The following is a 22,638-nucleotide window of genomic DNA, read 5'->3' as shown; positions in this document are numbered from 1 at the left end:
AGACAAGGAACAAAATAAAGCATCCAGCCTAATTTTGCAATTATCATTATAACCTTATATAATTAAGCCTTTTGCAAAATAGACTTGAATAATAAGCTAAGTATATATTTGTATAAGTTCTAACCAGACAGAACTGCAAAAGTAACCTAAAAGGAAGGAATATTTCCTGAGGCCTTGAGATAACGAAAGATAATTTACTATCCACAACTACCAAAAAGAACAGCATTTGCATAGGGAAAACTCTGTATTTCATCCATCAGTGCCTCACCTCATTTTGCATCTCAGGCTTGTTTCTTGTCACCAAGCCAGAGGCTAAATGCATTTAATATGCATGCTATTGCCATGTTGACATGGAACTAAGCAGCCCTGAAATGTCTCATTTGCTTCTTTGTGGCAAACATAACCATAGTTAGAAATTAAGGAGAAAGTATCAAAGGATGCAAGTCTGATCAGAAAACACTATATAGGGGAATATTAAAACAAATTATCAGGTTTATGAAAATTGGGGTGGATGATTAGTAGCTTGATTTTTATTTCAGAGGGTAATACTGCAAGGGTGGGGGAGAAACAATGAAGTTGTTATCCAAGGAGAGGATAAAATGCCTGGCAAATAAATAAAAGAAACAAAACCTCTTTTGTCCATTCAAAAGGGCGTTACAGGTTAGCTTGAAAAAGACTGTGTGCCCAGGGTGGAGGCACCACAGGTCAACTCATCCTATTGCAGCACCATTAAAATGTGCATCTCCAGAGGACAGTGTAATGCAGAACACAACGCCAAGTGCAGAGCTCCTCGTGAATACATTCTCCTTTTGCCCTCATGTTTGTGGAGGTTTTCCCTTTTGCTAATAAGTACTTGTTCCTCAGCATGGTGCTCCCTTTTTTATTTTGATTGTATTTATTTATCTGATCCTTGCTCTGAAAAAAACCGCAACCGAATCACTACATGGTTTTGATTCTATCTTTGAAAGAACTGCGACTTTCTGCACCTAGAAAGTAAATATAGCTGGGACTTACAAGTTAATAAATATATCTGGTATTTAAGGGTATCAGCAGGGGGATCCTCAAGAAATTCTAGATGCTGTATTCCTTTGTGTACAACCTGACATAGTGCCAAATGTTAGTAAGCAAACATGGTGCACCCTTTTCCAGGGATAAACCTTTGGATACCCTTTGTAACCCATACAAAGTCACAAAGATACTTAAGCATCAAACTCTTGCTCTGACTCTCCCACTTCTCTAGCTGCAGAATGAGGAGAGGGAATTTAACCCCCCTCCCAGGCCTCTTGTGATGGTAAGAAAACTCAGTGCATAGTTGCCATGCTGTTAGGGCTACATAAGGAGAGAAAAAGAGGGAGGGCAAAATTTCACACATTATGGGGTGTTTGGACAAATGGCTGCAAAAATTACTGGAGGTGATGTCATTAGAAGCATCAGCTTTACATTAACCCTGCCTGGAGTGACTCCAGCCAGCATCAGTGAGTTGAGGATCAGGCACAGCTACTGTCTGACACAGCAGTGTCAGAGAGAAATTAATGTAGTTGTTTGCCATGATGGACCTAAGGGGCTCAGGGGTTGATTCCAGTTCCTAGTTTTCTTGTGGTTTTAGACCCATTTTTAATTGCTTTTTCTCATCAGGGAAAACAAGTATGTGAGTCACAGGTCTTTGTTCTGTAAACTATAAAGTGCTAAGAGATTATAAGTATTATCATCACTATTTATTTTACCTTTTGGTGTTTCATCTCTTTCCTGATTGGTTTATCATGACTATCTCTGTTCCCACTTTTTGTCTCTTGGGCAAAGAGACAATGTAATATGACATTTAAGACAGTGTACCACAGGCCATCCTCTCTCTTATGAACATTAAAATCACACACATAGCAAAAAGCACTCATAACAATAGATGTATCTTTTATTCACAGATAAAAACTGAAGCAAGCTGTTATAATACATATTTATACAAAGGATTTGAAAAAACCATAAAAAGGAAGATGATTAGAAAATATGATTCGTTATGAAATGTGGTATTACATACACTATTAAACCTTTCCAAAAGTATTTGTTTGGCAACAATTTATCAATAGTTTCCACACTTAAGTGGCCTCCTTCAAAAAAGCACAAATCTCATGCAGCATGTATAAACTTGATCCTGAGGGTTTGCCTTCCTTAGAAAAACTGTAAAAAGATATACTATTTGTCTTAAAAGTTCAAAATGCAAATGCTATATTTATAGTCAAAACTATATAAAAATATGGACCTAACTTAACATTTACAAAAACTTTTTGCTCCTTTTTTTTGTTTGTTTTATGGTTTTGGTAATAAACATAATTCTCAATTCCTGCAGTCAGAGAGGAAAAAAGAAAACCAAAACAAACCACAGTGCCCTCTGTAGACTTCCTCACATTAAGTTTACGACTCCAAAAAGACCAGGTCTGTGAAAATTGAGGTTAGTAACCAAGGAAGTAGGTAAGCAGTTAATATATATCTATATATGTATATATAAAATGGAAAACAAACATTTATTTTGATCTGAAAAAGTAATAATACAAAACCTGAAGGTAAAACAATCATCTCAAAATGCCATAATACTCCTTTTCAATAGATAAATGTTCATAAAAATATCTTGAACCCTAACCAAGAAAACAATTATAATACAATTTTAATTCTGCTACATAAAACAGCTTTTCTATGAAACAAGAAGGCAAGTTCAGGTATGAAAACATAATTTACTTATTGCTTTTGCTACAATGTTGTTTGTTTTTTACATATAGTCATAAATACACTATACAGTATAAAATATTTCGTAGGAATACATTTTGTGGTCTGCTTAGGTTTGCTGGCTTTAATTCTAGCACCAAATACAAAAATGAAAAATCAAATGAACTTTAAAGGCACTTCCATTGTATGTTTGTTTGTTAATTAACATCATGGTTTGTACTAAATTTTTTCACTTCCCTCTGGTAGAAGCAATACTTGATCCTACTTTTATCTTTGTACAGCTCAGGTCACGTTGAGGCACCAAATGATTTATGAACATTCCCATCCCTCAGCTGTTTCTTTCTCTTACAACATTCATTGTTGCTTTTTAGTCTTCACCTTTCCTCCTTCGCTTCCCAGCTACTTTATCTCTTTACTTCTTCATGTCGGACAACCCAGCTTCACTTCCTTCAGTCCCTTGAAAAACCTCTCTTCAAACCTCCACTTCCCTTACTCCATCTTGCGCATCTGTTATTCCAATATCAAAACACGTCACTATCATGATATGTGACTTGCACAGATTAACGCACTGCTCCAGTTCTTCTGTCACTTGTTCCAGTGCCTCCAGGTACTCCTGTGACTCCTTGTCAAGATCAGGATCCACCTCAACTGCCAGACAAAAAAATTACTGAGTAAGAGAAACAGCTCATCATAAAACATTATTCTATCACAAGGGAGACAATAACGTAAAGTAAAATTTAATTTTTCTTGAACTCAGATCTTTTTTTCCCCACTTTGTTCAGCAGATGCAAAACTCCACCTTGAGACTCCAGTTAAACAGAGCACTCAGTCTGTGAACAAATCTCATGTCTCAGTTTCCCAGCTATAACACGGACATATAAATATTTAATATTAACAAGCATCACAGTGTGTCTCTGCACAACTTTGACGTTCTCTTCTGGTTGTTTTGGAGGGTGCTTTTTTTCAAATCCCATATTAAAGAAACACAGACTGAGTCACAGATTATTTTAGGGTTCGATTCAGCAAAATATCAGGTGCTCAGGTTTTTCAGTGGGACTGTTGACATGTTGAAAATCTGTTAGATGCTGATCATACCCACTTTTGCAAAATACTTACAGTCTTCTTTCCACTTATTTGGATCCATCATCAACCTGCACTTTGTCTCTTCCAACTCTTCCTTCAAAAATTCATGCTTTGCCTTTATTTCTCTGATTCGCTGCTGGCGCCTTTCTAGTATCTTCAGCTTGGTGTGGAAATACATCAGACCCTTTTAAGACACAGAAAAGACCATTCCATGAATTTTCCTGTTGTGAGCTGACTTTCAACAGTCTGACAAGCTTATTACTTGTAAGAGTTAGCAGGTGGGTTGTTTTGTTTGGTTGTGGGGTTGGTGTGGTTTTTATCTTTTTGGGGGGTCTTTTTATTTGAAGTTTACATTAATAGATCCTAATGTAGAGGATCAGCAAGCTGCATCACTTGAGCATTTGTTCACTTCTCTGAATTGGCAAACATCTCTTAATACATTCTGAAATTACTACTGATTGTAGATAAATATTTTTTCCAGCAGTGAAAATTATAAACACAGTCTAATGATAATGTTAGAGTTACAGTTAACACTAAAACAGATGAATTCTTATTTTCTTAAAAGCATTCCTACCTTCTCAACATCCTGGAAAGGCTATTATGAAAGAAATGGGAAAAAGGCATCAGTAGAACATAGAATTCTGGTCTTCAAAATAGAATTAGCTGAAGTGTTTTCCAATTAGAAGTAAATTAAACTCAGTGTATCCCTGATCTAATAGAATTCTGTCATCTACATAAAGAGTTAATGACCCTGTTGTTGAGGGAGCCTGTAAGGTTTCATCAGTCAGGCTAAGATTATGAAGTCTTCTCATAATGTATTCATTGGTAACTTCCATTTACACCATCAGTCATGTTAGACACAATTAATTTTAGACAGTAATCATTTTCATTTTCTGTGTTAAGAGTACCCCAACATATGAATTGTAAAATTAATAATTATAGTACTTTAATTGCAATCAATTTCCTGAACACCATTCCAGCATTCAAGCAAGGACTCTGTCTGTATATTGTAATTTAACTTGTCCACATTTGTTGTAAAATATGTGCTGACCTCAGTTTCCTCTTGTCTGTGCCGCTGTAATCGTTCCACATCATCAATCTCATAAACTTTAATTTCAAATGGCTCTTTTAAAGTGCCTGGCAAAGGTGGCAGATCAACCCACTGGCCAGTGACACTGGGTTTTCTTCCTAGGGAGGCAGCATCTGGCAATGGAGCAGGAATCAGTCTACGACGCTGGAGACCTAAAATACAGAAAACAAGCATTCCTCAGACTCTAAGAGACTTAACACACTGCAAAATGTACTGCAGTCAATTAAAGAAAGATCTAGGTTCTCAGAATACTCAGGAAGAAACACTTTTCTTGATCTTTTCCTTTTAGTAAAATACCCTCAGGCTGCTAATTGAGTTACTGCCTTGACAAAGTATGTCTCACTTGGTTCACAGATGGGAGTAACAGCAGTTCCTCTCCCAAAGCAGATGTCTGAACACCAGTTCTTTATTCTATCCTCACGAAAATATTTTGCCTGGATTGATTTTTCTTTGGTGCACTACAGTGGTATTCATTACCTCACAAAGGCAATGAGATGGTGAGTAATCCAATACTGATATTGGCAGATGTATCTGGAAATCTCCTGCTCCTCCAGCTAAAGCCAAGCAAGGCTAAGATCCCTCTCATTGTACTACCTCTTTGCAAAGACCAAACAGTTCCCTCCAGAACTACTACTGATATTTTAGAGTGCTAAATACCACCAGTTATCAGTGACTTTGTGGGATCGAGAGGCATTCAGAAGGCATCAACCAACCAATCTGCAACTTCAGCCACCTCTAACATTGAGATGTATGACCCCTTTGTAGCAGCACTCCGAAGATCAGTGCATGACAAAACTCACCACTTCTGGCAGCCCTCAATAGGGGTGCTCCCAGATCTACCAAGAAACATCACACCAAGAAACATGCCACCATTGATGTGTCTGCTAGGGATCAAGTTTCAAGAAGCAGAGACTGAGTTATGTCCTTCAAAAATGCTGATACTTTTGATTACAAGAGTTAGTACTTTCGTGTCCAGCATTTTTTTGTGATTATAAGTCTCTCTTCATTCTGTAAAAGGCTGATCTTTACACTATATGTGCCAAGGATGAGAGCATGCACAGAGCTGGTCAGGCCACACTAACAAGGTTGCACTTCAATCCCTAGGTAAGGGAGGGCTGAAAGCCACCAGAAACAAGCTGAAACGACACAGTAGCAGTAAGTAGAAGCAGTTTTTGGGTGACTAGTGACAATAAATTAAGTACTTAAGTTCTTCCTCTTAATTAAAAAATTAACTAAGGGGTAAGGCATCTTACTTCTGCTCTTACAAAAGGGAGTATATCAACAGAAGAAACAGCACTGCTCAGAGTACAGTGCTCCCAAAATAACTTCTGGACTGAGATGTCTGCAGGAGAGGTAAGTGCAAGTTAAGGCTGTCAGGTAAGCCCTGTCATGAACTTCAACATGAAAAGAAGACAAAATTCCAGCAGGTACTCCTAAAGCAACACAAAGCCACTGATACTTGAAGACCTACCTGCTTTATACACTCTTAAGAAAAACATCCCTCATTCTTAATTTCATCCTTGCTAATTTCTAAGTAACAAGAACAAAACAGGAATGTTTTCAAAAGGGGAAGACTTGATTCTACTTCTACAACACCTGTTCACCATTCTCACACACTAATCCTTTTAGCCTGAAACACCACTATCATCCTGTCAGATGAAACCACAGACTGTAACTCTGATCCTGTAACCACTTTGGTCCTCTGAAGAGGACAGATAAAACCAAACACATGCAAGAAGCCAGAAAACTTCATATCCTTCCACTGTACAAGCCAGGGTCATCATCATTTCTCCAAGGATGAGGTTAAAGGATAAGGGAACAAGGTTTTCAGTGACATATGGGAGTAGGATCTGTCCTTAAATTCAGAGACTGCAGGACTCCAACACAGTTTGGAGCAACAGAAGCTACTCCAAGAACCTCTAATAATGTGCAAAGATTACAATTATTTTAGGATAATAAAAGGTCTGAAGCAAACATTTCTCATAAGAAATATTTGATGCACATCCTAGCAAACCTCATTTCATGTATAAAACACACTACTTTCTTGAAGTCTACAGCACTCCAAAATAATTTACTGATATAGAGCAATTACAGTTGGAAAAAGAAATAGTTTGTCATTTTTAAAGTCCTTATAAGCATTTCCTGGGGCAAAAACAAATACAAATCCATCAGTGGGTAATGCCTTCTCAATATGTGTGCAACTCATACAGCTGTTAATATTGATTTGCTGGAAAGGTTTAAGAGGTTGATATGCTATGGAAAGAGAACTGCGGCAAACGTTGCACTAAGTTTCCAGAATGATTTATCACCTGATGAAGCAACTCGGTAACCTTGACCAGAAAGCACCATGAGATCTACATCAGCTTCACTCATTTGGTTTTACTGGCAGAACTGAGCATCATGGGTATCTACAGGGATTGCAATAATCACCGCTTTCCAACCAAAAGTTCAGATTCAGTGCATTGCTGATATTAGTTCTATTATGTTTCCTACAGTCAGTATGCTCAGGTTGCTGAAGGAGGTTGTTGATTATCAGCTACAGATTCTTTACAATACCATAGGACCTCAACTTAGATCAGTAAAAATGAATACTGTAACAGCAATTATATGAGCCTGATTTTGAAGATGGCTACAAATACATTCGACTACAAAAGCACTTACATGAGCACCACCTGCGAAAGCAATAAGGAAAGGCACCAGAGAGAAGGAAAGGGGACCTGGCTCTCAAACGCCCACCTTTGCAAGCTGTGGTCAGACACAGAAAGTGAGCCAGAGTAGCCTCTTCCCAGCCACTAACTGTCAGTAGTTTCCTACTGCTCAGTCAGTTTCCTACTGCTTACAGTGTCCACACATACACACTAAAAATTCTTTATATAACTACTATTATCATGCAGTACAATAATTTTACAATTAGCTGGTAGCATTAACCTAAGAGTCACTGCATCTTATGTACGCACCCTAATGTTCTGCCTCTAAGCCTTATCTTTAGGTAATCTAATGCACATTCAGCAATCCTCATTAATTCACAAACACTCTTCTCCCCTCCAGGCCTTTCCTTTGTTTCCAAACTACAGTCCCAGCCCTCTCACTGACATTCCCTCACAGATGCCTAGCAGCAGAGCTCCTCCTTTCCTCACTGCCCTTCTTTCACCAGTCTTCCAGGATCACTTACTTGATCCTCACAAAAACTCATCAGCGCTCACTCAGCACCCTCACTTTTACCAACACACCCATAACACCCTCCTGTTTTGGGCCACCCTGGTGCTGTGCTCACTGCTGGCCCTGCCAAGGGAGGAAGGAATATCCCCCATCTGCTGCCTCTTCCCTCGTAGGGAGGCTGCCGGCACCCCGGGGCACCCTGCATCTCTCCTGCCCTCTCCACCACAGCACCTGTCTCACACCTGCAGCTTTGAAGTGAAATAAATGACAAGTAGCTGCTGTCACAGCAATACACATGCACACACAGGCACACGCAGTCAGTCCACCTCCCTGCTTTGAGACCCCTCCAAACCTCCGCTCCTTCTCTGTCAGAGATGCCACAAAACACCTCCATCCCCAGGGATGCAGCAGAGCACCAACGGACACACCTGGACACCTGCCCCTTTATTTCTTACCTGTTGATCGTTTCTTGGGGGATTTAAGGCTCCTCATCCGACCCGGCGAGGACATCCCGCTCTCGCTCATGGAGTCGTGTGCCGAGGAGGCGCTGCCAGTGGCCTCACTGTCCCGAATCATGCTCTCGTAGCCGCTGCTGCCCCCACTGTGGTAGAACAGAGCTGTCCTCCCCATGGCTGGGGGCAGCTCCCCGCTCAGGACACTGCTGTTGTCACTGCCGTGCCCACTGCTGTAGCGCTGCGGCCGCCGTGGTGCTGTGATCTTGCTGTATGGGGATGGCAGAACAGGGATTTGTGACTTCTCATCGCTGAGGTTAATGCCACTGTCATTGCCACTGTCGGAGTCGGTGGAGCCTCGGAAGTGGCCCGCCTTGGCAGAGCCACCTGACACCAGCTCATTCACACGGCTGTTGGCTGCCCTCATGGCCTGCTTGGTCCCCATGATGGTCCCTCGGCCAGGTTTGCCACTGACAGGCTGCACAGAACGGGGGGCTGCCTTCCCACCAGGGGCCATGCCAGAGCTCTTCCCTGCAGGCTGTGCCAGGGACTTCACAGAGGAGCTGAGAGATTTTGATCCGCTGGCAGAGAGGCCCCGGTTTTTATTCCCATTGGCTGGCACCTTCTGGTTAGCAGTGGGTTTTGCCTGGCTGTTTTTACCCGGTGCAGGGGCAGCAAAGGGCAGTGGTAAACCCACACTGGAAGCAGCAGGGGGGACCCCCAGCCTGGGGACGGAGCGCCCTGCCCGGCTGTTGCTGGTGCTCCCGCTCTCCCTCACCACACTTGCTTTGGATCCAACCGATGTCAGGCTGTCGCACCTCTCCAGAGACATGTGGCTCCCATATCGGTGCACAGCTTCACTTTTTGATGTCTTCGCCTTTAAGCTGGACGTCATCTTGGGCAAAGAGTGGTCACCCTTCAGGTTCATTTTGCTGCTGGCACTTTCGCTAAAGTAAGACCCAGCTTTGAACCGTAAATCTGCTTCATCTTCAGCCTTTGGCGTGGGAGCTCTGGCAAAGTCCAGGCCAGAGGCTTTCCCCCCACCATTACCCAGACCGACAGGTTTCTGCTCCAGGCTCGACTTGCGTACAGGAGGCGTTGGAGGTGTTGGCCCACCTGGTCTGGGCAACATGGTTGATTTCTGTGGTGCATTCTTCTTTCCCAGTGACGATTTCAAGCTGCCAGTGGCCAAGGGAGCATCCGAATTCCCTCGGGTCACAGATTCTGGCAAAGTACTGTTAGCATGTGACACCGGCATCACTCCAAGTGTGGTGGCTCCTCTCTTCAGCTGTGGCATCTTCATCACAACTTCTGACTTCTTTGCAGTTCCACTGGAAGATTTGCAGGCCATTTCGCAGCCATCCACAACCCTCTGAGAGCAGGCAAGCATAGTCTGCGACTTCGCTGGCCTGGATGCTGTGCCAAAATACTGGGCAGCCTTTTCTGGCTGCTTCTCAGTACCAAACGTGTGAGATTTTGGAGACAGCAGTGAGTCCACAGGTTTTGCTTCCAGCTGATAATCGGTGCGTAACAGCCAAGGATCTTCAAATATGCCATGTGGATTCTGCAGTTCTTTATAGCTGAGGACAGTATTATTCTGGATTGGAGAAGAGGTAGTTTTTGTTTTCCTAGGAAGACTAGAATGTATTGTTTCTATCACAGGTGTATCACGAGAATTACTAAATTTAATTTTTACGGGCTGATCAGTGACACAAAAAGCACTTTTTATCTGAGATGCTTTGGTAGTTTCAGAGGTTTGAGGGCTTTTGCTGATGCCTGAGGACAGCTTGCTGGAACTCAAGCTCTCACTCTCCAGTTCAGAGAAGCAAAATCCACTGTCGTTCAGAGCGCTTTTCAGGGGGACACATAAATGGGATGAATCCAAGTTGAAGGGTTCCTCGGACTTATTACAGCTGTAAGATGACTGTGCGACAAAACTGTCACTAGACTGAGCTCCATCACTTTCAACTGTACAGATGCTGACTTCACTAAGCCATGAACTGATGGAGGAGCGTCTGCTGCTGGTAAAGGGATCCTTAGCAAAGGGCACAACAATATCAATATTTACACCAGTAGAACTCTCCTGTGAGGTATAAGCATCAAACTCATCATTTATGCTGCTGATAATACTGACCGGCCTCGAACCCGATGCAAGGGCTTGAAGGGAACAGTCACTGTTAAAGCTAATGATACTGGAAGGTCTTCCATTATCCATAATTCCACTAATAGACAGCTCTTCCACCACTGTGAAAACAAGCTCATCCTCTCCATTCAGCTCAACAGGCTGCTGCAAAGTCACTGTGGTGGTCAGTATATCCCGATCAAAACACTTTCCTCTGAACGCTGACCTGAAGCTGTGTACCTCTATCGCACCTGACTGATTCTGGGTGTTGCTACCAACCAGGAATGTGCTTCCTACAGGGTTTTGCTCAGGGTTGTTTCCCATCTGTTTGCTCATTCCCACAGGAGGAGTCCGAACTGCATTGCTATTGTCCAGCTCCAAATTCTCAGCTTTGGAGCCCAGTGAGTGCTCTCTCTGCTGTGGAGGGGGAGGTGCTGGGCTTGGCAAGGGTCTCTTCATGTACGAGGACTTTTCCTTAATGACACATTCAGCTGGGGCCTTATTCTGCTCTGGATTCCTTGAAGGGCTACACCTTGAGGACTGCAGGGATTCAGTGATTGTCTCTCTCTCTCCCTCCAGTATGGAGTCTATTATTTTGTTGTCAGCTCTGCTCTGCAGCTTGGAAACCTCTGCTTTCAAGTGAGGTGTGCTATTTTCTTGACAGCTGCCATTGCCACCCCTCGGTACAACAGCCTGGAAAGGAAGATTATGTCCTTTCTTGGGAGATGCAGCTTCTTGTGGAATTGGTTTCTTAAATCCTCCAGAAGGAGAGGATATTTTTTCCTTTATCAGCTTAGACTGGGTGTTTTCCGTACCTCCAGGAACAGGACTACAACTGGACCCAACAGAGATTTCTCCACAAGCAAATTTCATGGGCTCCTCACTTCCATCAATGCACTCTAACCTTTCTTGCAGTTCAGCAAAAGTGTTGCATTTAAAATGGTCCTTGTCAGAACTCCTACCAATAGCAGAATTGTCTTTATTTCTTTTCTTATTTAGGGATGGGATTATGGGAACAAACTCTGGAGGACCTTCATTATCCGTCAATTCCCTGTCGGACAAAGCTGCCCCATTGGGACCAACATATATGACAGTATCACAAGACTGTTCACTGCTGGAGGAATAATCGGGATCACTGGATATATTCAGGACAGGAAGGTCAGGGTCAAGGGCAACAGTTCGTGGGTGGAATGGTCGCAAATGGGGCGGTCTCCGGACATGTCCTTCTTCACATGAACTCTCTCCTCCAGAGGAGCTGGATGCATACTGCAAATGATCAACACAGGAAAAGTTATTAATATTAATTGATAAATAAGGATATATATGTACATTTAATTGATCAAAAGGTCAAGTTTGCTATATACTTCATGCTTTGTGTATACTATCACCACTACATCTAGTGGGAAAATAAAATTAGAGTGGAGGGTGAATTAAAACAACAAGGTCACGCTACATAGATTTTACTGTATTAGGAGTAATATAACAATCACACCTTTTCAGATAATTTCCATTAAATATTATGCATTATCTTTCTCCCCAACAGTTTTCTGTTCCTTCCTTATTGGTTTTCAATTAATACAAATAGAAGCTTTTGAAATAGTTCCACATGTAGGCAAAGAAAGAATACGTGCTTGAAACAAAAAGAAGGGAATTTCAGGATTAAGGATTGGGGGCAAGATGATGGCTCATTGCCAAGTCATTTGTCAGTTCCTCTCCTGAGCTTTTATGCATTTTGTATTACTTCTTACCATCGAGAAACCCCATGTTCCCCTACCGAGAGGTTAGGAAAACTCATTTTCAAATGAATTAATTTCTGCTTGTTTGTGAACCAACCTTGGATTTCTTCTTTCTCATTCGGTGGATTCGCGATGCAAGCTGAATGGTGGTGAGAGTTTCTGCATAATTGGCTGGGGAGTCAGAAATATGTGCAATCATAGTAGTTCTGCAGTTGATGTTCCCAAGTGATTCCCTCAACAACATTGTCAACTTGTTGTCCCTGTGCAACAAATGAGAATGCTAGGGTGACCTAAAGAAATCACAGTCTTGTTCTGCAGAATTTTACACCACAAACCATGCTTTCGCTTTCATAGGATACATGCATGTATGCTACATGTAGATAAGAAATATATTCCTATTATTGACTGCACTTCAAATGTTCCTAAATGTACACATACGAAGATACTAATATTTTAATTTATCTACCTGTGTATTTACAGTATGATAAGTCATTTTCTTTGTTACTTAGTGAATTGTAAAACAACTGACTGATAACTGTTAGTTCAGGTTTAGCTCATATTACCCAAAACAGCTCATGAGTGCTGTATTTTTAGCTGAACAGACTTAGTACCAAGATAGTTGCACTCTGTGAACTCTATGCAAACGATTTTGATAATAAGAAAAAACTAAGTCAAGAGAAACGCTAAGAAATTTCTAAACAAATACAACAACGTTAGATACCAGAAATATATTGTAAGTGTCACCCCAACCAATCTACTTTCCATTCTACCACCTATGGTCTGCTCTGACATAGCAAAGAGAAGCAGAAGGCTTTCCTGGTGATGCAAATCCTCCACTGTGGATAGTAAAGCTGACAAGAGAGGTGACATTTTGTCCTCCACTGGTCTCCAAGCCACCTCTCCCCAGGGCTCCCCAGAGTCCTACTGCCCCCCTGAGATAGTCCAACTGAGGGAACTACTGTCATGTGTGCTCATTAAACCATGGAAGGCGACAAAGTTGAGGATCTGCCCTTCCCTACTCTAACCCATCCATCTTCCATTCCATACACAAAGCTAGCAACTAGCCTGAGGAAAATATCTTTCTGCCTTATACAGAAAGAAACAACACCTGTTTGAGATACATCACTAGATAAATATGTGAAATGACATGATTGATAACAACAGCACAAAGTTATAATGCATGAAGACAAGCAGCAATTAAATTTAAGGACTGAAGGCCAAGTTCTGGTAAGGGTATCACCAGTGTGGCTGTTGTCTTTCAGCTGGGCTCCCCACAGTTGTGTTTGACACAAAATCATTGTCAAGTACACTCCACAAAGGAATACACCTAAGTGTTCACTTCTGCTAAACAAATGTGCAACGTGGTGGTTTTCTTTCTTTTTTTAACTGAGAAGATGTATCATTCAAAAAGACAAACAAATAACAACCTTTTGATGACCATACTTGACAAACTCTCGAATATTTTCTGAAATTTCAATACAAGCTTTATGTTTGGAAAAAGAAGAGAAAATCCTATGAAATTTTGGTTAAATTGTTCACTGATGTCCAGCTGGCTGAGATCAGCCACAATTCCAAATCCAGGAAACAAAAAAGAGATAGAAAGAAAACATCTTGGCCATTTTCCCTCCACTTTTTTCAACAACCAAACTATCCCAAACATTTCACTCAACTTCAGTATGTACCAATACGAATATAGTTTTTGACCATGTAACTAAGAATTTCATTTTACGTTGTAACATTTAGAAACCTGTGTGTATGTATATATGGACAAGTAGATGAATAGATACAGGTGTCTGTAATATAGAAGTGACCTTAAAAGAGGACAGATCCCTCTCTGACAGAATTTCCTTTAACTTGATCTTAGGTGAAGAGTAAGTTGTTATTGCAATTCATTTCTCAGGTAACACCAGCCACAAATTTAAGCTAATGCAGACAAGAATTCACTTACTTATATGGCACATGCTTAGCACCATTAATTAAGGCCAAAATTACATTGCCCAGGGCAGAGAGAGACAGACACAGAGAGCCTCCTCCATCTCGGCTCTTGCTCAGCACTTTTTCACAGCTCCCCAGATCAATGAGATGCAAACGACTGCGTCCTCCAGACACTAAAACAAAAAGGGGAAAAACAGTTGTACATCACGTTCTTGCATGGACTCAAGCCAAACCTGGTATTCAAGATGTATTCAAATGAGGAAAATAATGAATACAGCATGTGATAATGACCAAATTAAATATTAATTGTGAGGAAACCAGATATTGGCCACAGTTACAAAAGTTAAAGGTGACTCAACTGGCTTGAGAGTTCATTTTTTATTTTTAAGTTTATTGCAAATTATTATTAAAACTAACCCAAGACCACATAATTTGAAAATAAACAACACGGTAAGAAGATTCATACTTCCTCCTTTGCCACTCTTCTCCATGCGATACTGGTATATGTGAAGAGTAAAGAGCATATGTGAATTCCTCCTATCTTCTTCCTCGCATTCAGGTTTGCTGGTGCTTCTGGCAGCAATTGCAGCATCAAGAAAAAAGGCAGCTTTCTCTGCTGTCGGGGCCCTTAGCTCACTTTGGTTTTGAAGCTTGAATATAAACAAGAAAATGACTAATTAGCACAGGCACATTTTTTTATTATTCTTTTGCTGAACTGGTTAAATCTCCAGGGCACTAAAAGAAACAAATATGTACACCATGGGAGAAGGGTTTATAAATTAAAAGCAATAAATTTTTTTTACTGTCTTAAAAGTTGTCATAATTGTTGTCAGATAACAGGAGATAAAAAGTAGAAGAAAGTCAGGCTCAAAAAAATCTATGCTCTGATATTCATTATACCTGGGTTCCACATATTGGATCTTCTCTCAGATAAACCCCGGGAGACTGGCCATCCTGAAGGCTGCCAGTGGCTACTTCAGCTAACAAATCCTTAAGGTTTTCATCTTTGCCACTGATCTCCACAGCAGATACTCTAATAGAGAAACGAGTTCCAGTTTTTTCTTTACGTTCATTGATTAATTTGAAGAGCCAAGAAATTGCACAGGGGATGATACCAAGGCTTTGTGTGGAGTTATCTTTCCCAATCATGGTAAAAGATTTTCCTAGAATGAAAAGACAAACACGAACATAATTTACCTTCCTTGTACAAGACAGTGTCTCTCCATATCACCACTGTACATTGCATGCAGTGCCATACAAAGAACAGATGCAAAAATTCAAAGTATGTAATTATTAATCTATTACTATTTATTCAATTAGGTTTGAAATTTTTGTAAGTCAGACCCACAGCAAATTAATGTTAAAGACATCTCTGATCTTTTGATTTTCATCACAACGCACCTACATAAACCTGCTCTTGAATAAGCTAATCTGATGCCACATTTTACCTTTTCAAATTAAAACTTACAGTCACGGTGTAGAAATAAACCATGATAAGTTTGCAAAGCTAATTAAAAAGAAATTCTAATCTATTCATATACTCCAGGTTTATTGTTCCAGGAGCTGACAGCATGTAATTACCAGACTGACATAGTAATTAACTGTAACGAATTTGGGAGCTCACCAAGCTTGACATGACCGAAGCAAAATATGCAACCATCTGCACCATTCACAACAGACTGAATTACTTCTGCTACTGTTCCAGAGCATACCTCAGCCTGAAAGAAAGATTGGAGACAAATAAGTAAAAGACATATACTGCTGTGGTTTTTACTGTTCTTCTGTAATGAAATGAATGACTCAATATTTTTGAGGCGCAGTATTCTCCCCATTTTTGTGGCATCAGTCCTATTGTTTTAGTAACTACGCTATCTTAAAAAAATAATAAAATATGCTACTACAGCCTAAAATAGTTTTCAATTCTATTGAACCTATTCTCTTGGAATATTGATTCTATGACTAATGTAGCAGACTGAATGCTATCCAACCAGGCTTCCTGCTGGTATAATAGCTTAGCCAAGGCTATTCAGTAATAGTAGCAACTCCACTGAAATTAAGCTACTGAGGAGCGCTCACGAGAATTAAAAAGACATCCATACTGAAGAAAATGCATTAAGATCCCTGAATAAGATTTCATAGTATCACATTTTCCTTTTCCAAGGGAAACATCATCATCAATAAGGAGAACTTGCCAAAATATTTGAGTGTGTTAAAACCAGTTTATCCACATCAGTGAAGGTTTCAAATACACCATACGATGATCTATCAAGTAGAGCAACTGGGGGCAAGGGAGAGGGCTGGTGTAAATATGTAACTACAGTGAAATGATAAGGCTCTCTTTGCAGGTGCATGGCAGCAAGTTTGCCTCCAGCAATGACGCCTGCACAGAAGTGGCTGCACTGGCCAACATTACCCAGAAACACCACAACAGGCCACCCAACAGGCCCACCACAAGGGATTGAAAAGCCAGCCCAAACCAGAGGTCAGTAGCCTGAAGGATTGGTGCCAAAAACAGCAGAGAAGCAGGCTGTGACCTGCCACCTTGCAGCAGGGCTGGTAGCACAAGTGAGGAAAAAAACTCACTTCCAGTTCTGGACTAATGTTGAGATCACTGTTTCATATTTCTTCACAAAGACCCTGTTTGAACACATGCCAGATCTTAAAAACAGCCTCCAGATGTGGTTACCATTGCTCTGGGCACTGCTGTGTGGGGGAAGTTATTCTCCCTTTTTAGTGCTTGGCTAGAACTTAGACTTAATAGATAGTTTCATATCTATAGTCTGGGACCCAAAAAATTAAGAACGCTAGGAGAAGATCTGAGCTTGGGATTATGAACTAGATCTTGTCATATTTTCTCAACATTAATAGACTATTTTCACCCTGAATGCTTTGTGGTATTTTTCACCCTAATTTTCTTTCCAGCAGTTCAAACTTGGCATAGTTCATCATACACTGTTGAATTTGTTCTTCTTTTTAAAGTTGTTCTAGGGGTTTTTTTCCTGAACCGAAGATTTTTTTTCCCCAGAAGGAAACTTCAGGTGTCCATGAGGAAAACCTCACTGAATACACTGCAGATCACAATCCTCTCCAAGACCAGCCATCCCTCCTGCGTAGCTGATTTCAGGTCTGGGGTTACTACTGTACAAATATACTTTTTTACAGGCCAAACGAAAGGCATACACCACCATCAGCACAACAGTCAAGATAAAATAATCAGTCAAAACCACAGTATAAACAAACTGGAAAAGGTGAAGAGAATATTAAAGCTCCCTAAATGTTTCAGTACAGCAATCCCAAGGTGTTAGCTTTATATTTGCTCCTAACAACAGCATTTAGTTTAACATTAAGCACATGTTTATTTCTCATTGAAAGCCATGGGGAGGGACTTTATTTCCATGCCATCAAATGGATGGAAACTGAATTTCAAATTGGCTGTCTGTCTTGCTCTAAGAAGAGAAAATGCAGGAAGGTAATTTAGTCAGCAAATCCATCTCCCCAGATATTATTCCTTAATTTTACATCTCAACCAAACTGAAAAATGTAAGAATTTACCTACTTGTCTGTTAATTACCATGGTTTTTTCCAGGCACTAAGGTAACTCATTTAAATAAAGTTCCTCAGAAACAGAAGGAACTCTTCAGGCAATCAAATGCAGTGACCATGAGAAGACTCAGGAGGTTTACGCGAGTGACTCCAGTACCTGTGAAGCATCCTGGGGGAAAACTGCATCAAAGGCAAACATCTTTGGGACAGCAACAACACCTCTTCTGTGACCTGCATTCGAAGGCCCACTTGCTGCTGGATCATAAAACGTGATTTGTTTTTTTCGTGGGTCTACCTTTAGGAAGGACATGGATTCAGACGTTTCATGTGCTCCTTGAGAGGAACAAATCCTTACCATCACTTTCACCTGCAAGAATTCAGAAGAAAGCAACAACTTGAGTTCCCAGCTACAGACAAACACATGCAAAACATTCCACCCAAACCCACTCTTCTTCCCATGATGTGTTTGTTTGTAATGGTTAGGTGTGTCAGAACAGCCGTGGGACAAACATAGAGCCAGATTTTCCAGCTTGGGGTCTTCACTGAACTAATTAGCTTTTAAAGGTGCATTTTGTCTCTTCAGTTGATTCTGTTCCAATTTTACCATTTCAATTTATAAATGTCTGACCTGCAGGTATGATCCACTGTAGGTGTAACACCACACCAAAGAAAATTCTATTGACCTAGCTTTCAAGAACTCAGTGTGACCAAAAGGACATAACACTTTGAAAAATCAGTCTGAATAACACGGGGCTCAGACAGTTAGTGCATTTGAAGTAAATCTAGAAACTTTCAATTCCTTGTTCACATTATTCTAACAAAGAGGTGTTTTTCTCATAACTTTCCCAGGCAGATGCCTTTATGCTGTTATTGCTAGGCTTTTTAGTGGTTAATTGCAGATTTAATGGAGAAAAAAAGGAAGGAAAAATTCCCCACAAACCATTAAAAAGTCAAAAAGCTTGAAACAAAACCACTCGCAAAGTACCTTTCTATTGCAACACTACAAATGATAATATCCTACACAAAGATTTTTAAAACAATATTTTTAGAAAGCTCAGACATGTTATCTGTGATTTCCAAAGCAGCTTATGGGAGCCAAATGACTGGGTCTGAGGAAAGTTCAGCAACAGCTGCACACCTGCTTCTTTTAAGTTTCCTGGAAATCATATTCTTACTTGAAAAACTTGTGAAATACTGCCTCACACCTATTTACAACCATTTATCCTTATGAAATTATTCCAAGGTCAGTACCAACATGTTTTATACACATTGCATTGAAGTAAATTACCATTACAGGTGCAACTACAACTCTGAACTGCCCAGCGGATCAAACTTCAAGGAAAAGCAATGCTTGGCCAGGATTACTTTTTCCATGGCCAGTTCTGAAATGTTTCAATAACAAGCTGAACAACAATATTATCTCCTTATCCAACTACCAGACAACTCTCTCAGTACCAGTGTTAACCAGGTAGTTTCACTGGATGAAGAGCCTCCATGGCTACCATAGCTGGAACACTTGCACTCTCCACAGCACCCACCAGGAGCTTCATCTCCTGCAACACAGCTGCTTACCCACTAAACATCCACTCCTGTTAAAGCACTTGCACTCGATTTGGAAGGGGAGTGACAGAGAGGAACCCCTCCACTGCAAATCTACCAGGTGAACCCTCCAGACATAGAGCACACAGTCATCATTTGGCACTGGTGAGGCCACACCTCAAATCCTGTATTCAGTTTTGGGCCTCTCACTTCAAGAAAGACTTTTCGGTGCTGGAGCATGTCCAGAGAAGGGCAACACAGCTGCTGAGGAGTCTAGAGCACAAGTCTGATGAGGAGCAGCTTAAAGGAGCTGAGAAAAGAGGAAGCTCAGGGGGACCTTATTGCTCTCTACAGAGAACAACAGGCTGAAAGGCTGTAGCGAGTTGGGGGTTGATTTCTCCTCACAGGTAACAAGTGATAGGGCAAGAGGAGATGGCCTCAAGTTCCACCAGGAGAGGTTTAGGTTGAATATTAGGAAAATATTCTTCACCTAAAGGGTTGTCAAGCCCTGGAACAGGCTGCTGAGGGAAGTGGTAGAGACACCATCCCTGGAGTTATTTAAAGGACATGTGGATGTGGCACTTGGGGAGATGGTCTAATGGTGGGCTTGGCAGTGCTGGGTTGACAGTTGAACTCGATCTTAAAGATCCTTTCCAACCTAAACAATTCTGTGTTTCTATGAGTCTGGCTCACTTTCAGCCCTGAGCTGGATACTGCACATGGAAGCCAGGTTCGAAAGCTCACATCTCTGATAAAGAATGATTCTCCATTTTATTGCTAAATTTAACCTTATATCTCCCAGAACAATTTAACTCTTACTTACTATGTTTCAATAACATTGTCATTAAAATGGTGTACACTTATTACACTGACACATTGTGTCTTTGCAAAAGGAATGGATTTCACAGTCAGCACTTCCCTGTCACTCCTGGATCCAGAGAAATAAAACCTACTTCAGCAAAGCAAAAAATGGGAAATGCAGGCAACAAACAGAGCACTTATCTAAACTGCCACCCTCTGGGACTGCCCTTCATACCAGACAAGACGAAAAGATGATGGCATACACACTTGCACCCAGTGTGTGCAGTGAATTGCAGTGCCCAAGCCAGGATGATCTACAGCAGACAGGTGGGAACAGCAGGAAGCACAACGCTGAACTGTCCCTGCCTTTATCAGCTGGGAAGGGCAGGTAATTTGAACATTTCATTTAAGTTCTCAACTGTTCCATTTTTCCATGTCCTCCTCCCTATGGCAGCTAACCTACACACAGGCATCCCTACACAATTATTCAAGCACCCTCACAGAAAATATTTTCCACAAAGCAGCTACAAAAGCTTTTCCCCAACATTTTTTCCAAACAAAGAGGTTAAGAAACAACCAACCCTTCCCATAAGCACTGCAGGAGGCTCCACCAAAGGTAGCAGCAAATTCTTCCACCTATTGACTCAAGCAGTCCCCTTATTCAACACTTCCTTTTCTTTCCCCTTTCATGGTAATATGAATATGAAAATACAGTCGCAGAAAACAAGCAAACCTTAGAATAAATAAAACAGCTGCCTCAAAAGCAAAGTGCATCAGAGGTGACACATTCAAGGCTGTTTCCCCATAAAAGCTGCATGAAGCCAGCTTTGTGTATTAGCCTGCTAGCTCAACCTTGACATGCTACCAGGGTGCTCATAGAAATAACCTCCCTTGGGCAAAAAAAAAAGAAACAAAACCTAAATGTATAAATATGTGTAAGTACAAATGCCCACTCCAGGGTCACTTGATTAAAATGAATTTTAAAATATATGCTGTTTTCAGAGCACTTATCTAAACAGTCCTTTCTGTTCTGTCTTCCACATATTAGATTATAGCAGCCAGAGCTTGGATAAGAGGAAAATTGGTTTGCTCCTGACCTAAACATCAAGTTACCTTCATCAGGGTGTTGCTCCCCCTAAACACAATGATGGCTTCACCCTCAGAAAAACCCTGCATGTCAAATTAGCTTTTTAAGACCACCTCTCTGAAGCAGAAAGATTATAAAATAGCTTCCCATACTGGATCAGATCCCAAACTTAACAGGTCTCAAGGGTCATCTTCATTTTTACAGTGGAAGTGAGCTTTCAAGACAAATGGGAGTAGGAAGAGAAAATCAGCTTAAGGGAGTTCCCCTTTTAATGTTTAAAAGCAGATTTGCCAGTAGAAAAACACTGATTACACATTTAATTTCTCTGCCCACTAAATAAATCTATAAGTGGTATCTACCAGAGACTGTAGGGTTATAATGTGTCACACTTATTCATGATGCTGAGCCAGACTGATTTCACTCAGAAATAAAGCAGAAGTGCTCATGAAAGTACCAACAAGCATGAAGATTACTCAAACATATCCCTTCACAACAGCAAAAACTAAGAGCAGGCAGATCCCAGGTGCATGCAAAAAATTTCTAAGTGCATAAGGAAAGGTTTGGTGCAATACTATTTATTCTTCTTCTTGCACGCCTGTGTCTGAGGACCAATATTAAGTGACAAGTTTATATTCTCAGCTCTGAAGTTCATCCCAGTACTCTTCTGGAATGAATATTGCTGGAAAAGCAGTGTACTATAGAGCTAGCATGGCTCTTGCCTTGAGGATCAATTTAACTGCAGCTTCTCCTGGGTCTCTTTATCTAGTTCTCATACAAAAGACATGCTCACCTGCAGGGACAGCAATGTGCAGTGCAGGAAATCATCCAGATACAAGGGCTTGCAGGGAGGGGAGGATTCAAGATAACATGTGAACCCATAAATCTGAAAGTAACTTTGGCCCATAACTAGAGAGTGAATCAGCAATAACTGCGCTCCAATGCTTTTATTCACTTATGAAAATGAATTATTATAATTAAGTGCAATAACAATAATTTCAGGCCCACTCAGGATCACACCCAGCACAGGCAATTATTCGACAACATGTCCAGCTTTGTGTGGTCAACTCCAGCTGCAGTGGTACCAGCTACTGGTAACATTTGTAAAAAGCAAGGAAACACAAGATAAGGAATTTAGAGGCAAATGAACAAAGAAATGGAAGAATAAGACAAGTTGAAAGGAATAAGAACAGGTCTGGTGGGGGGAGGAAAGAGAGCTAAAAGAAATGGGGAAGGAGGGGAGAGAGAAAGAACAGAAAAAAGGAAAGACAATACAGATTTGGTGATTTCAGAAAAGTCATCCCAGGCTATGGGCATCCTGCCCTGACCTCCTCTTACACTCCTTAAGGAGAGCTAAGACAGCACATCCATCCTGTGAT

At 40.9% G+C, this 22,638-nt stretch overlaps 1 protein-coding gene across 5 annotated transcripts in view; it reads right to left on the bottom strand.

The window, feature by feature from the left end:
* Positions 1–1,891: 1,891 nt before the first annotated feature.
* Positions 1,892–22,638, bottom strand: part of KIF26A (kinesin family member 26A) — a 103,020-nt gene continuing 82,273 nt past the window's right edge. For 4 of the 5 annotated variants that reach the window (XM_064659312.1, XM_064659315.1, XM_064659313.1 and 1 more), the window contains 11 exons: positions 17,993–18,202; positions 15,917–16,010; positions 15,193–15,455; positions 14,759–14,942; positions 14,306–14,465; positions 12,455–12,617; positions 8,503–11,887; positions 4,850–5,040; positions 4,373–4,393; positions 3,832–3,982; positions 1,892–3,363 (listed from right to left, as the gene is read on the bottom strand). In XM_064659312.1, coding sequence (XP_064515382.1) covers positions 3,188–3,363; positions 3,832–3,982; positions 4,373–4,393; positions 4,850–5,040; positions 8,503–11,887; positions 12,455–12,617; positions 14,306–14,465; positions 14,759–14,942; positions 15,193–15,455; positions 15,917–16,010; positions 17,993–18,202 — 4,998 coding nt within the window. In that variant the 3' untranslated portion in view covers positions 1,892–3,187. The remainder of the gene's footprint in view (positions 3,364–3,831; positions 3,983–4,372; positions 4,394–4,849; positions 5,041–8,502; positions 11,888–12,454; positions 12,618–14,305; positions 14,466–14,758; positions 14,943–15,192; positions 15,456–15,916; positions 16,011–17,992; positions 18,203–22,638) is intronic. The other variant, XM_064659316.1, reaches the window with a different exon arrangement.

The sequence above is a fragment of the Pseudopipra pipra genome, chromosome 6 (genome assembly GCF_036250125.1).
Source record: "Pseudopipra pipra isolate bDixPip1 chromosome 6, bDixPip1.hap1, whole genome shotgun sequence".
In the NCBI taxonomy this organism is placed as follows: Eukaryota; Metazoa; Chordata; class Aves; order Passeriformes; family Pipridae; genus Pseudopipra; species Pseudopipra pipra.
This window is presented reverse-complemented; position numbering and strand designations above follow the sequence as displayed.